Source organism: Carica papaya, chromosome 6, assembly GCF_054855325.1.
Source record: "Carica papaya isolate Zhongbai chromosome 6, ASM5485532v1, whole genome shotgun sequence".
In the NCBI taxonomy this organism is placed as follows: domain Eukaryota; kingdom Viridiplantae; phylum Streptophyta; class Magnoliopsida; order Brassicales; family Caricaceae; genus Carica; species Carica papaya.
In genome coordinates, this window is record NC_142314.1 from 4860834 (window position 1) to 4876028 (window position 15195).

Here is a 15195-nt window from a genome sequence, read left to right on the forward strand (position 1 = left end):
AATATCGATTTTTTTCATTTGCACACTAATTAAAATCTCTAACGAATATAAAGTGGATTATATGTTCAAAATGCAAAAGCACTCTATCAATTTCATGTTCAATTCAATTTAGTATTTTTATTATTCGTTTCTTATCAAATAAAAACACAAAATTTAGGGTTGTAAAATTAAAAATACAAAAAAAATAATAATAATTATCCATCAAATTTATTAATTTAGTAATTTCTCCCTACATCTTGACTTCTCCGGCGCGCATAAAAGCTTTATAAGTAACCGATCTGACCAAGTTGGGTCCGCCCCAAGCAGTGACCAGCTCATCAACCACACTCGGACCCAACAACTCAACCCCTCGCTCTCTCGCCGTGACCACCGCCGACCACGACCTAAACATATCCAACACCATCTCGCACGACAGCTTCTTGGGTATGTCCAGCGCCAGTGGCTGCCCTTCGCAACCTAAGCCAACGCTCTCAAACGGAAACGGCAGCGTTTTGTACCCATCAAACACGTGGCGGATGTTGGGGTGCCAGTACGGGAGTGTTGTGTCGTGGAAACGTTTCATTACGCTGTCAAATTCAGGGCTCACAGTAATGTCGTTGTAGCACCAGACGGCGATGACGCCTCCCGGTTTGCGGAGGAGGCGCGTGACGGTGGAGTAAAATTTGGGGAGGTCGAACCAGTGAACGGCTTGGGCTACTGTGATTAAATCCACTGAGTTTTCTTCTCCGATTAAGCTCACGATTTGGTTATCGTTGAAGGGTAATGGAGTGTGGTGGTAGGTGACTCTTGGGTGATCCATTGCTCGTTTCAACTGGGCTTCGCTGATGTCTGTTCCTATTACACGTTCATAGTGCTCTGCGACCTGTGAACATTTTAATTACATACAAAATCTAGACATCTTTGTTATATATATATATATAGTAACTATACTATATATACTCCTTGTATTCACTATTTGAAACGTGTTAAAAAAGAAAATGGTAAATATACTCCTTTTATTCTTCTGATACCGCAAATGTTCATAAATTTTAGTATCTTTTAATAAAAGCAAGAGCAGGTAATTTGATCTACTCACAGCGCGCGCGCACAGACGCAAAGTCAAAAGAAGCTAGGATCTAAAACCAGAAAAATCTCATGTATTTAGGTTCAAGATCATTCCAAAGAAATTCAGGATCATTTGTGTTCGTTAGCATCACAGAGAATCGGAGTATAATCTGTGTATTTACGGTTGTTCAATTTTTTAAAATCATGAAATTGAAAAGAGAGGAGGAAGATGATACTAACGCCGATTGCAGCTTGTCCGTTTCCGGTGCCGACATCCCAAGCCAACGAGTGGTGAAGAGTGCGATCGGCGAGCATCGAATACCACTGACTCGGATAGGTTGGTCTGGCGTCCGCGTACAGATCTACCTGCTTATCGAACAATCCTGCCATTTTCTTCTTCGCTGACTCACCACTCTCTTCTTCCCCTCTTTAGTTAAGCACAAGTAATTTCAAAATACAAAGCGTCCATGTATATATATTATATATATAATATAACGACATTCGAGATTGTGAAGGAAAGAAAAAGCAACAGAACATATTTTAATACGTTTATATATTTAATCACTATAATAATAATAATCATCGAGCACCTAGCCATCCTCCTTTCATCGTCTTCGGCAAGAGATGGGCGTTTTGGATCTCAAACTAACAAGCCCAATACAAATTATCTAGTCCACTATGTATTGAATTGGGCCATACTCTTAGTGTTTTAATTAATAATATGTACGAAATACATAGATAGAATACAAGTACTTGAATCTTTATTTTTCTATCTTGACTTTGTAATAAACTTAAAGGAAAACTATATTAGAGGTCCTTGCATCATTTATTTTTGACTAATTCCTACATCTTGATTCTTCAAAAAGTAAGGAATTATATCACGATTATCAATTACTACTAAAAACTCATTAAAATCAACGAACAAGTTATTATCACTACTTACTTTAGTATAAACTCGATACTCAATACTTGAATTACATTTCTTTTACTTGAATATCACTTTATATGAGAGGAAGTACGAGATAGTCGTCAAAGACTCTTCACATCAAATACCAATTAATTGATGCTCTTATAAAATCTCTCTTACAATAATGCATGAATCTTCTTTGGAATATGATTAGTGTGATAGAGGGTCTCTTACTTTTGCAAGTGCACGATAAAGATAGACATGTATCCTTTTTCCTCACTTGAAGTTTACCTATTTTTGTATTTATACAACCAACTAATCTTATTTTTTTATTGATTTAAATATTTATTAAATTACAGTTTTGTTTAATTAAATCAGAATCACATCTTTTATATTCAACTATACATATATATATACATACATATTATAAATACAACTCAAAGACTCAATCAACATCATCACTTCACAATGAATGTATTTTCAGTTGATGTCTTCGCTATATAATCAATATATATTTCAAACTCTACCTAAAGATACAAAATAATACTTAATTGATGATATAATTATGCATATAATTAATTTGTTTATTTTTAAGAAAATTAAGTATAATAATGTTAGGGATATAAGTGTTATATCAACGATCCAATTATTCGTATAATATATTGAATACATTATTATTTAAAAATTTATTTTAATATATGACAATCATATTTTTATTATCTTATTGTTTAATTTATGTGATAAAATATTTGATTAAATTTATAGATTTACATCAAGATGTGGATCTTGATAATGAGAATAAAATATTTTATGATTTAATTTAAAATATTTTTAGTCGTTGGATCATAAAAATAAGATATTAATTATCTGGTAAAACTAACATATATGTAATAGTATTTATAAAATAAAAATTAGTTGATCTCATTAACTAAATTACATATATAAATTATGCATATAGAGATATGATCATTGAACTCAATTGAGAATTTCTAATGATTAATATTACCTTAAATTGTTAATATAGTATTTTCTTAAAATGATGAGATGTAAGAATTTTCTTAAACATGAAATCATCATAGTAATTGACAAGTCATATATTATATTTTGATTATAAACATCTATAATCATAAAACTATAGTTAAAAATATATTGGGTGTGATTAAATACTTGTATAATTAATGATTGGTAATAAGATGTTATCATTTATTATAATGACTAAGTAAAAATCTTGACGAGCGCAGTTAAACAAAAGAGGAAAAGAGTTTCTTATATCATTTATTAGTCAATTATAATTGACATGAAATATAGTTAGTTACTTATTGAAATTTGACAGTTAAACCATATCTTAGAATTAACCCAGAGTAATAATGACAAAATAAAATATTACATCTTTTTTTAGCAGATTCTTTAGAGTAATTGTACATTTCATGTGTAATAACTGAGAAAGAGATAGATATATGTGTATATATATAAGGAAACAAATAGATGAATAAAATAAAGGAGAGAGATAATAGTGAAATGGAGAGTGTAAAATAGATTAGTGGAAAGGAAGTGGACGGCTAGGATTCGTGCAGATGGGGAAAGGGGATAGACGGTCAAGATGTGTGATAGGTGGATTATAAAAAGGGAAGGAAAAGAATAAAAAAAGGGGGAGAGGGAGAAGGAAAAGAAAAAAACAAGAAAAAAAGGAAAGAAAAAGGGAGGACGGGAAAAGGGAATAATGAAGTTAGCGATGGAAGATTCGAGAGAGAGGGAAGCCGGAGAGGGAGAAGGAAAAAAAAACAGAGGAAAGAAAAAGGGAGAACGAGAAAAGGGAAGAAAGAAGTTGGCGATGGAAGATTCGAGAGAGAGGGAACCTGGAGAGGGAAGGAACGAGAAGACAGAGTGGAAGAAGGAGGAAAGCGACGGTGCAAGTTACAGAAGTGCAGAAAAAATGGAGACCAGAGGTATGGTGAATTAAATATTGAATATAGGATGATAAAATATGAATTTTTTTTTATAAATACTGAAGGAAGAAATAAATAGTAAGAGAAATGGAAATGTGGAAGTAGTGACTTGATGAAATCAGAAAGTGGAGGGTGATCGCAGGTGGTAGAATAGCCGGTTGACGTTGGGAGTGAAGGGAGATGGAAGAAGCCACGGTGAAAGAGACCAATAGGTACGGAGAAGAGCCGTTGGGACGGAGTGAGGAGCTAGAACAGGAAGTAAAGAAAATGAGAAATGAGAGAGTGAAGGCCAAGTTTCAGTTACAGTGAGAGAAAAGGAAACAGAGGAAGTGAGAAATGAGAGAGGGATGATGAGGTGTCGGTTACGATTAGATAATTGGGGACGGTTGGTGAATAGGTGTAAGAGAATTCGTGGGAGGAGAGGCGGTGTGCTGTGAGAGGTTGATGATGATAGAGAGAAGGGGGCAGGGAGCCGAGGGACACACAAAGAGAAGAGTCGAGAGGGACAGAGAGTGGAATGGTTGGAAGGAGTGACGGTGATAAGTGAAATACAGAGTGAGGTGAGTGGAAGGGGAGCCGAGGGACACAACGAGAAGAGCCGAGAGGGACAGAAAGTGGAATGGTTGGAAGGAGTGACGGTGATAGTGAAATGCAGAATGAGATGAGTGGAAGGAAAAAGGGGATTGGGATGAAAGTTAGGGGGTAGTTAGCATATGCATGTAAGGGTTGCATGTGTGAGTATTTGGTTTGGATATGTGTTTATGTAGGTGCGTTTGGTGTGTATGTGTGTTTGTGTAGGTGTGTTTTGTGTGTATGTGTGTGTGTGGGTGTGTATTGGAGTTTATTATCTAAACATGCTTATAGATTGGAGAACTGCATGGTAAGGTTGATTGTTTCGTAATAACTGAAGTTGGAATGATAGGCATGTGGGTTAAGTATGCATGTATGTAACATCCCAATTATTATTATTATTATTAGTATTATTTTATTTTAATTTTTTATAATTTTTATATGAATATAATGATTTATTATGTAATAATATATAGTTTTAATTTAGTTTAATTTAATTAAATTTAAATAAAAAATAATAATAATAATAATAAGGGGTAAAATTATTTTAGGGATTCAACTGAAAATAATTTTGAAAAAAAAGGATGAAATTTTGGGTTCTGGAGGTATTTTTGAAAAGAAAATTAAAAATCGAGGGTTAAAACGTAATTTAAAAAAATTGTGCCACGTCAGCAGCCCGGTCATCAACCCTAGCAAACCAGGACACGCCGTGTGACAGAGACGCTGACGCGGGAGGCCACGTGGAAGGAAGCCATGTGGGCGATCCGCGTGCGCGCGATCGAACGGATGAGATCCGTTCCTGCGCGCACGGACAACCCATATCAAAAGCACGTACGGACGGTCCAGATTAAATCGCGCACGGACGACCCAGATTGAATTGCGTACAGACGGCCCAGATTGCATCACGATGAGCGGTCCAGATTTATTTTCTTTTTAATCGTGATTGGATGGTCCAGATTAAATCACAATGGATGGCTCAGATTAAAAGCGGAAGGTTATAAATAATCTCATCCGCAACCAAACCCTAACCCTAGCCGCCAGAGCCCTCGCCGGAGAAGATAGCCCAGCCTCCGGGGAGCCGACCGCTGCCACCCGCCGCCGCACTGGAGAACTTTTCGGCCACTAAACGAGGTAAAAATTCTCCCATTGGCTCAGAATTCGATTCTAAACCCACCTGTGGCCAAATTGGAGCCAAAACACTGGCCAATTGGTCGAAAAACACCGCCGAAGTCCAGCGGCGCCTTCGCAGATTTTTTCGATTTTTGCCTCCGATGAGGCCCTTTCTTATTCTTGTTTGATGTAATTTTTACACCGTTGTGACCACCGTTCCTTCCTCTACAGGTTGACCGGAGCAAAATACCAAATCGCGACTCGAGCTGGAGGAGCCGCCGCACCGGAGAGCCCCACCATGGGTAAGTTTCAATTTTCAATATTTTTTTGGCCCACCAAGGGCCCTAGGGGTGTTTTCTCACAGGAACCAATGCAAGTTTACCCGAATTTGGCCGAAAACGGCCGGAAATGGCCAACCCGAGGTGGATCACCGTTGTGTCACCAGAGCACGGCGGAGCCGCCGTGCCAGAATTTTGAAACTTGTTGAATAGGCCTCGGGTCTGATTTTTGAGTTATTTGGGATATGTATAGGTACCGTAAGCACGTTTCAGTTCCCGAGAGAAAATTCAGGGAACCTAGGGACTACCTGTAGGCGCAGTGAAAAAATCCAGTTTTCGACTTCGAATTAGGTAAGGATCCCTCACCCTATTTCCTATCATGGAATTAAAGTTCGAATAAATGGTAATGTTGTATTTTGTGTAAATTAATAGATATGCATAATTAATTAAGGTTGCTAATGGAGCCCGAACCGAACATTATTTCTCTGTCAGTTCCTGTTTGATTTATTTTACAGTCTAAATGCAGTATGGTATGTGATTTATTTATTCTATGGTTTTGAATGTATGAATCACTGTTTACTTCATTATGGCTTGATTTTGTAAATCCGATGATATGCTTGCTTTGTTGGATGTTCGTTACTTGTTTAAGTATTCATGTTTATATGAGAAACGAAAAACTAAGAAAAAAGTAGAAAAGGTATGTGAATTGATAAATGGATAAGTTGACAGTCTCACTAGATATCTTGGGAGATGGTTGACGGATCGGGTCCATAGGGAACCCTACCGGGAACGTTGTCTCATACCGGACGGGGTATGAAGACTTTAAATGTTTTGGCACTCATACCGGACGGGGTATGGGGACGGCCCGCTTCACCCTCATACCGGACGGGGTATTGAGGTTTATTGTTTGGCACCCATACCGGATGGGGTATGAGGACGGCCCTGAATATTAAGTTTGTCAAGGAAATGGTTCACGGGTAGTGGGGACCCCTATGGATCCCCACGGATACTAGTAGGCTGATAAAAAGGGGACAACTGTTGTTTGATGATTGAAATATAAAAGTATAACATGTACTATGCTACAGATTATGTATGAACTTATGATATCTATGATGTTATTGTTTCAATGGGTCATTTTTATAAATTCCACTAAGGTAAGTGTACGGTAAATAGTTTGATTATTGATAAATAAATTTACTTGAAACTTGTGCTCTATTGGTTATTTTTTTAGTTTTCTATCAACTTTTACTTCTGTGACAGTGATATAGTGTGATGTCTTTACTGGGCTAGTGTAGCTCATTCCTTACTTAACCATTTTAGATCAAGATGACTTGGTTTCCGAACCCGATCTACAAGAAAACGGCGAGTAGTTACCTAGATGTTTATTAGTTTCTTTTATAGTCTTTCATTTCCAGTATTTTCCTTTAAATAACTTATTTTCGGCATTATTAGTACGTTTAAGTTATTGTGTAAGGAATATTAACCAGAACTTTTTATTTCGCTTCCGCACTTATATTCTTTATATACATTTCTTTTTAAATTTTTGGGGTCGTTACAGTGTATGTGGGGCATATGAATTATAGACGATGTGTAGTGACAGTAGCGTTGGTTAGGAGGGGGGGAGTGACGCTGATACTGGTTGTCGTCATTTAGAAATGGTAAGTCGATTGCCGATAGTGTGATGACTGCGAGTTATCAGATTGGTGTCGGGTGGAGTCGCCGATATTGGTGACAAAAGAAAACAGTAATGTTGTGTGTGTGGGTGGCTAGTTAGGGGTAGAGCGATAGAAAATTAAAGAGTGGTCGTCGATACAGGTGACTGATTGGGGTTACAATGTGGGTGAGTGGTCAGGGCCGGGCCGATGGGATGGTATCAGGGAGTGACCACACCTAGACGTGGTAGTACAATAGAGGTAGATGAGTAGTATTGGGGTCGGGGGTAGGAAAGGAGCATGACCAAGGTAACGGGAAAGGAAATATAGGAGAATAGGTTTATGATTGGGTTTCCATACTATATTTAAAATTTAAATCCACTGTACTGAGTTAGATGTACTTATTCTCTATTACCTGCAGATGAAGTAAGACTAGAGACTGGATCAGAGTTGCAGGTTTCCGAACTTAGCATATAGAGAAGATGGAGCAGGGTTTACTACTGATAGGACAGAATAGTTATGTGGTTGGTAGAGGTGTAAACCATATGTAGAAATACGGGTTTATATAATTCGTAAGCTACTACGTTGATGTGTTCGCGGTTGAGAATTTCTATAAGAACTGAGTAATTGGTTGCAATACTTTCTTGTAAGTATGTAATTGATTTAAAATGGAATACGAGTGTTCTGTATGCTAATTTATTTGAGACAATGCCGCCGAAAAAAAGGAAAAAAAAAAAAAGAGCGTTACATCATGTTATCTGTATGTTGATGAGTGTTGCTAGACACCAACCTTAATTAGTAAATTGATTTGATCAATTTGCTATCAGTTTAGTATTGAATCTATGAGGTCAAACATTAACGAGTATTATAATTTTTACTAAATAGATTAATTATTTTAATTATTTAAGAATTAAATTAGATAATTTAATTTAATCAAATAAATAAATTTTTTTTTCTAAATAAAATATTATTATATTCTTTACTAACACCAATAATATAATTAATATTGAAAAAATTTTGAATTTTTTAAATTTTTGTTATTATATTATTAGTGTAATAATATAATATATGTAGCTATTATAATAACTAAGATTAATATAAAATTTAATTTGAAATTGAAATGATGTATAAAATTATTTTATTAAATAATAATAATTAAAAAATAGAAACATATATATATATATATGTATATGATTCAGCGTTAAAAAAAAGTAAATGAATCCATTTTGATTTGGACGTCTAGAAGAATCCAAAAAGAATATGACCATTCATGCCACCTATATATATATATATATATATATATATATGTATGTATATGATTCATTGTTAAAAAAATGTAAATGAATCCATTTTGATTTGGACGTCTAGAAGAATCCAAAAAGATTATGACCATTCATGCCACCTATATATATATATAGGTGAGTGGGGATTGAAAAAGGTTGAGAGAAAAACTGAAAAAAAATTAGCCAAAAAAAATTGGGGAATTTTTTCTATTAAAATTTTGTGAAATTTTTTTAACATTTATATTATTCAATTTATTGTTGCGTTCTATTTATCAAAAAATTATATAGCAAAAATTAATTTTAGTATGAATATGCATAAAATATTTTTGTTTTTAAATAATTTTAATTTAAGAACCTGCTGTTAAATATATTTTAATTTTTAATTTATAATATAATTTTTAAATATAAATAGATTAAATTTTATTATTTTATATATTTCACTACATGTTATGAGTATATTATAATTCTTCAAATAAAATATTATATATTTCCATAAATAAAATAAAATATTGTTGCTTTCTTATTTTTACAAAATAATACTTAATGAATCATATAATTATACATGTTTTAATTAATTTATTTTTAAGAAAATTAATTAAAAATATTAACGATCAATTATTTATATGTATTACTTTGATTAAAATTGTTGAAATTAATATTAACCAATGAATTCCTCAACAAAATTTATTTACCGTTACACTTGTTAATGATTTTATCGTGAAGCAATATCACTCACCATAATGAATTGTTATAAAATCTAGAGTAAAATGAACAAGGAATCCCTCACTTCTTTGATTATTAACACTCTCTCCCACGGTTGGTTGCTTTCGCAACAAAAATACTTCAATAAGGAAAAAAAAATGTTATATGATGTGTAAAAACAAAAAAAAGATGGACAAGCAAAGATTGTTTGCCATCATTGATATTAAAGACGTAATAACTTATATATATATATTTATATATGTATATATACATCATGAAATTTATAAACAAAATGGTATTAAGCATTATTGTTACAAAGATGTAGAAATTAACGAATATCTATATCCAACTAAAGTAAATACAAGTTGAATATTACGTATATTTAATCAACGGTTGAAATTATTTCTTTGTGAAACAATCCTCCCATAATTTATATTTATAAAATAAACTATCTAACATATAGAGGTTTTGGTACATCGTAAAGCGCCAGCTGATTCTGTAGAAACTCTAACAGATTTAACGTCAGATACCTGAAAGGTTTGTTGAGCATCGTAGTTGGGCCTTACACCACCTAATCCTGATTGAGTAAAAGAAGCTCCATTCTTGAAGTAATCTCGCACTGAATAAAGATTCCATCCACCTTTGTCCTTTTTGTTGTGCTTCCTCCATGTCACTTCTTTATTTCCTTGTGGTACTGCAATAAAGAAGTTTGCTTCACTTTTAACTGTGGGATTCATGCTTCCACCAATAGCATATTGTGTCCATCCTAGGTAGAGGTTATTCGCAACATGTGCATATCCATGACGGACCCTGTAAAAAAATATATATTATTTTTATTTTAATTCATATATCATTGATTCGGCTATTTATTTTCAGCTTAAATTTATTGGATGATCAATTCAACCTATTATTTAAGATGGTACTCGAGTCAAGGTTCTTGAATTTGTATTTAATCTATGCTTTTAATTTATAAATTTATGCATTAGGAGGTATATTAAAGTATAAATAATTAATTAAATTATTTCTTATCAGTTTAAGTTTTAAAGATAATTGATTTAATATATTATTTAATAATCATAATTATTTTTATTATCTTTTAAAAAATATATATATAAATTTATACTTGGGCATGCGTTGGTTGCAATTGGGTCCAAAATGATTAAAGGCAACAGTGACCTTCATATTTTTATCTCTCAAGTATCCATCATCATGACCAAGAAGCATAACTTTATCCTGGTTTCTAAACCAATTATTTGAGATAGTAACATCTTTCGTTCCACGAGTGACATCAAGGAGGCCATCGTGACATTCATACAAAGTGTTATGGTCTATCCAAACCTTTTTCGCCGTGACCAACCTGATTGCATCCCCATCCACTTGACCCATTTGGATTATTTGTGAATCTGGTCCCACCACCGAAGCTACTGGTCTAGGACGACAATGATGAATTCTTATCCCATGGATGATGACATCTGTCGCCTGAAAATTTTAATGTAAGATACATGTATGTATAAATACAAATTTATTATGATAGCGACTTATAATAATTATATACACATATACAAACAAATATGTACCTTGTAGATAATAAGGCAAGCAGGGCCTATAACGTGAACACTAGCACCACGACCATCAATGACAGTGAAACTGCTAATGAGAATGGGTTTTTGTAGATAAATCCTCATATCACTTTGAAATGTAATCCATACTTTGCCTTTGATGATGGTGGCTCCATATCTAAGAGTTCCTGGCTTAGGGTTTAATGGGTCATCAGAAGAATCTATTACCTCATAATACACCAAATCATGGCCCGTGTTGTTGATCATCTTCCCTGCAAATCCTACTGAACACAAGGCGAGTTGTTGCCTGTCATTTCGCCAATGAGGATTCCATCTCCAACATTTGTCAATGACATTCATTTCCGTGATAGTTTGGTGAGCAAGACTAGTATTCTTATTAAGTAGAATCGTGAAAGTTAAAATATAAATAACCAAAGATAGATGATATAATTCTGTCATTTTTAAGATTATGATTCTTTGATTTTTGAAATAAGAGGTCAGGATAGAGGTAATTGAAGTGAAGAAAGAAATATGAGAGGTAGTCTTATATATAGTATATACATAGTAACAGAATGAAAGCAATTAAATAGCAAGTTTTATATTTGCATTATGTTGGACAAGGTATAGAGCTAGGAATAGAAAAGAGGAAGTGATGTTGTTATGATGTTGTTACATATACTTGGCTGTATTTGCTCCACAAAATAACAATTACTTAATTTCCTTATATATATATAATTCAGTTTTTATACGAACTCTATTCTAAGAAAATTAATAATATATTTCATCATGAAAGAAAACCAAATCAACACATAAAGGATTTTTCGACTATATGTAAGATTTATCACGTTGAGTTGAAATCTTGAAACTCTGCTAGTATTTGTTGAAAGATAGTAGATAACTCAAAAAATTATTAGGAGAATGATATAACATATATGTTATTTTATAATTTTAATTTATTTTTATTTTTATAATTAGGTAATGTTGATTATATAAAAATATTTTTTTATTTTAATTTTAAAGATTATATAGTACAATTGAAAATTATATTTTTATGTTTTTCAAATTTTTAATTTAAAAATTAAACAATGTAATTGAAAGTTTTAGTTACATCAATTTTCATTAATATATGTGCTAAATTTTCATTACATATTATGTGGATATAATATATATATATATAACTTATGCTAGTGGAGAATTAATATATATTACAAAAATCAAAACTACTGGCCTTATAGCTTTAAATCACAATATATCTTAAATAAATTTTACTGTAATTACTTTATTAGATAGGTAAGTCGGTCTGATTATATAAGTTAAAGGAAAAAACAACAGTCCTAAACAAAATAATAAACACAAACCTTGGGTCCACCCGGGAGGCGTGATGAACAACTAAGCAAGCCTATCACTATTTGACACGTGTCGAAACCGTGTACGTTTTGAGAAAATCAAGGGTCCCGATCCGATATCCTGAATTTGAAACCGTAAACTCGTAAATAATATCATGCAGCTCGTTCACATTAGTACGTACCATTCATTGAAGATTTGTGAACACGTAATGCATCTAATCACAAATTGCCACGTGTACACGTAAAACATTTTTGTAAATGAATTTGGTCTAATACATATATAAGGAATATATTCCTACGAAAATTTATGACATTAAGAACGTTTTTTTTTTTTTAAAGAAAATATTTTAAAAACTAATTAAATATGTAATATCTGTGTGTATGTAACTGTAAAATAACTTTAAAAAGTAATATATTATAATTTTTAAAAAGTAATATATTAAATAATTGTATTTAAAAAGATTAAAAGAGTTTTAGATTATATTGTAAAAAAAGAGTAAAAATTTAAATTCATTAAATAATAAACACGTTGTAATTATACTAAAAATTTTAAAGGATAAATAAAGTAAATAATTTTAAATTTATATGTCAATTCAATAAGTAAATTAAAGGAATGCATGATATTTTCCGAGTATTTTCTCAAATTATAGTATAGTAATTTAGCAATTATTATTTTATTGCGTACTAAGAAATCTTAATAATTTTAAATTAATGAAAGAACATTCTTGATAACATTTTCATAATATTCACTGTCATTATTATGAAATTAATATTTTATACAAATATTATCACAAAAAAAGAGAAACAAAAATTGCTATTTTAAAATGCAAATATTTTTAAAATATTTTCAAGCTATTTTGTGAAATTATCTATAGCAATTTAGTAATATTATTTTATCTAAAAAACCTTAATATTTCAAATTTATGAAATAATATTCTAGAATAAATTCAATGAATATAACACCTCCATAATTTTCACTGCCATTATTGCTAAATTAATATTTTATATAAATATTATAACAAAAAATGAGAAATACATAATTATTATTTTAAATTCTATGGAAGATAGTTTACAACTTAAATTCAATTTTTAGTTATTTTCGTGATTCGGAAATTACTGTGATGTGCGTAATTAAAGTTCGATTAACTTAGGATTTCTAATTTCAAAAGAACATTGACCATCTTCCTTATTAATTTGGAAAAATACTAACACTACCACGTGGCAAAACCCTATTGGCTAGGTGACAGATATGAACTTTCCCATAAACATACTACGTCCGTTTCCAGTCGGTGGAGAATTTGAAAAACTTATTAGCGAAGCAAATTCAAAACACGCTTTATATAGATCTTCTTCGGCTGGAACCTGTTCTCCTTCCGTTTTATATATATATATATATATATATGACACAGTGCTCAAAACTCTTTCCCTGTATAACTCGCATATATAAATATCACTTTTCGTATTCTTCTCGGGTTCCAACAATGGCGATTGATGACATAAACTATGACACCACAGACCTGTCTGACCTTTTCCCCGACCACCTATACTCAAACCTGGATTACATAGACCCGAAACCCGATCCTTTACCTGCTGGTTTCACTTACAGCGCAGAGAGTCAACTTTGTGTGCCACAAGACACATTAGAAGATTTAGAATGGTTTCCAAGTTTCACCGACGACTTCATCAACTTGAGCGGTATATCCTTGGAGAACGAAACCCTTTCTATCAAGGGCTCCAGTTACCAAAACGACGTCGTTCAAGAACCCCTAAAACTGGAAAACTCCAAAGTATCCGGTGACCAAAACGAAGCCAGTCGAGGACCCGGAAATTTTGAGTATTCCAAGAGTTTCAGTGACCAAAACGATGCCAGTCAAGAACCCGCAAAACTGGAAAACTCCATAGACCGACCCGTTACACCCGAACTGAAAACGGAGGATACCTTCGGCCGAGCGAACAAGAGAAGACGTGAAGCAGAGATTGAAGAAAGTGAGAAATTGGCTTTTGGGTTTTGTAGTTCCGGTCAGAAGAAACAGAGGAGCAAGCGTGATTCGTGCGGTAAGCATGAGAGGTTGTTGGGTTGGGCGGTAGAGAAGGCAATGACAAGTGGGACCATGTCGTTTGGGGTGACGAGTGGGGCCACATCGTTTGGAGTGACGGAGAGGAGGAAAAGATGCAGCCATTGCCTGAGTGATAAAACGCCGCAATGGAGAATAGGTCCGATGGGACCAAAAACACTGTGTAACGCTTGCGGGGTGAGGTACAAGTCGGGGAGGTTGATACCAGAATATCGGCCTGCCGCGAGCCCAACTTTTAATATTCTTAAGCATTCAAATTTTCATAAGAAGATACTCAAGAGGAGAGAATTCAATGGATGTTAATTTTTTTTTTCTTAAAAAAAGGATAAAAAAAAAGATTGACTGTTTTACTTGAGTTAGTTTACTTGAAAATTAACAAGTAGAATAGTTGTAACTCATTTAATTTGTTATTGTAAATATTTCTTTTTGTTAGAATTGATTCATGTAAATATTTAGCATATTATAAATTCTTTAAGTTTTTATATATTTTTTTATATATAGTTCGATTTGATTTAGTATTAGATACATAATTAGTTTGACTTAGTAATAAAAATTTAGTTTGAATTAATTTAATTTAATTAAAGTTAAATAAAAAGAAATACTTAAATAATATGGTAAAGTATATAAATATAATACTCGAAATTAATTTTAAAATTTTAAAATTAATGTATCAAATATAATTTTTAATTTTATAAATTTTATTTAATATAAAATTACAAAAAA

The 15195-nt window shown here is 32.7% G+C and overlaps 3 protein-coding genes across 3 annotated transcripts; 1 reads left to right on the top strand and 2 right to left on the bottom strand.

Moving 5' to 3' along the window:
• Positions 1–90: 90 nt before the first annotated feature.
• On the bottom strand, positions 91–1556 carry LOC110816192 (S-adenosyl-L-methionine-dependent methyltransferases superfamily protein). The gene is made up of 2 exons (XM_022044266.2): positions 1285–1556; positions 91–862 (listed from the first exon to the last, which is right to left on the bottom strand). The coding sequence occupies exons 1-2, from the start codon at positions 1432–1434 to the stop codon at positions 230–232; spliced, it is 783 nt and encodes a 260-aa protein (XP_021899958.1). The 5' UTR covers positions 1435–1556; the 3' UTR covers positions 91–229.
• Positions 1557–9821: 8265 nt separating this feature from the next.
• LOC110816124 (putative pectate lyase 4) lies at positions 9822–11519 on the bottom strand. The gene is made up of 3 exons (XM_022044165.2): positions 11070–11519; positions 10616–10971; positions 9822–10302 (listed from the first exon to the last, which is right to left on the bottom strand). The coding sequence occupies exons 1-3, from the start codon at positions 11508–11510 to the stop codon at positions 9945–9947; spliced, it is 1155 nt and encodes a 384-aa protein (XP_021899857.1). The 5' UTR covers positions 11511–11519; the 3' UTR covers positions 9822–9944.
• Positions 11520–13696: 2177 nt separating this feature from the next.
• On the top strand, positions 13697–14939 carry LOC110816123 (uncharacterized). The gene has a single exon (XM_022044164.2). It carries the CDS (start codon positions 13798–13800, stop codon positions 14773–14775), a length of 978 nt encoding a protein of 325 aa, XP_021899856.2. The 5' UTR covers positions 13697–13797; the 3' UTR covers positions 14776–14939.
• Positions 14940–15195: the final 256 nt, after the last annotated feature.

Bases quoted from the DNA above. Each gene is read 5' to 3' on its own strand.
- LOC110816124 (XM_022044165.2), bottom strand. From the start codon at position 11,510: ATGACAGAATTATATCATCTATCTTTGGTTATTTATATTTTAACTTTC. The intron at 10,972-11,069 runs GTACATATTTGT...TAAAATTTTCAG, and splicing joins CTTGCCTTATTATCTACAAG to GCGACAGATGTCATCATCCA. The intron at 10,303-10,615 runs GTATAAATTTAT...ATTTTTTTACAG, and splicing joins TGCAACCAACGCATGCCCAA to GGTCCGTCATGGATATGCAC.
- LOC110816192 (XM_022044266.2), bottom strand. From the start codon at position 1,434: ATGGCAGGATTGTTCGATAAGCAGGTAGATCTGTACGCGGACGCCAGA. The intron at 863-1,284 runs GTTAGTATCATC...AAATGTTCACAG, and splicing joins ACGGACAAGCTGCAATCGGC to GTCGCAGAGCACTATGAACG.
- LOC110816123 (XM_022044164.2), top strand. From the start codon at position 13,798: ATGACACAGTGCTCAAAACTCTTTCCCTGTATAACTCGCATATATAAA.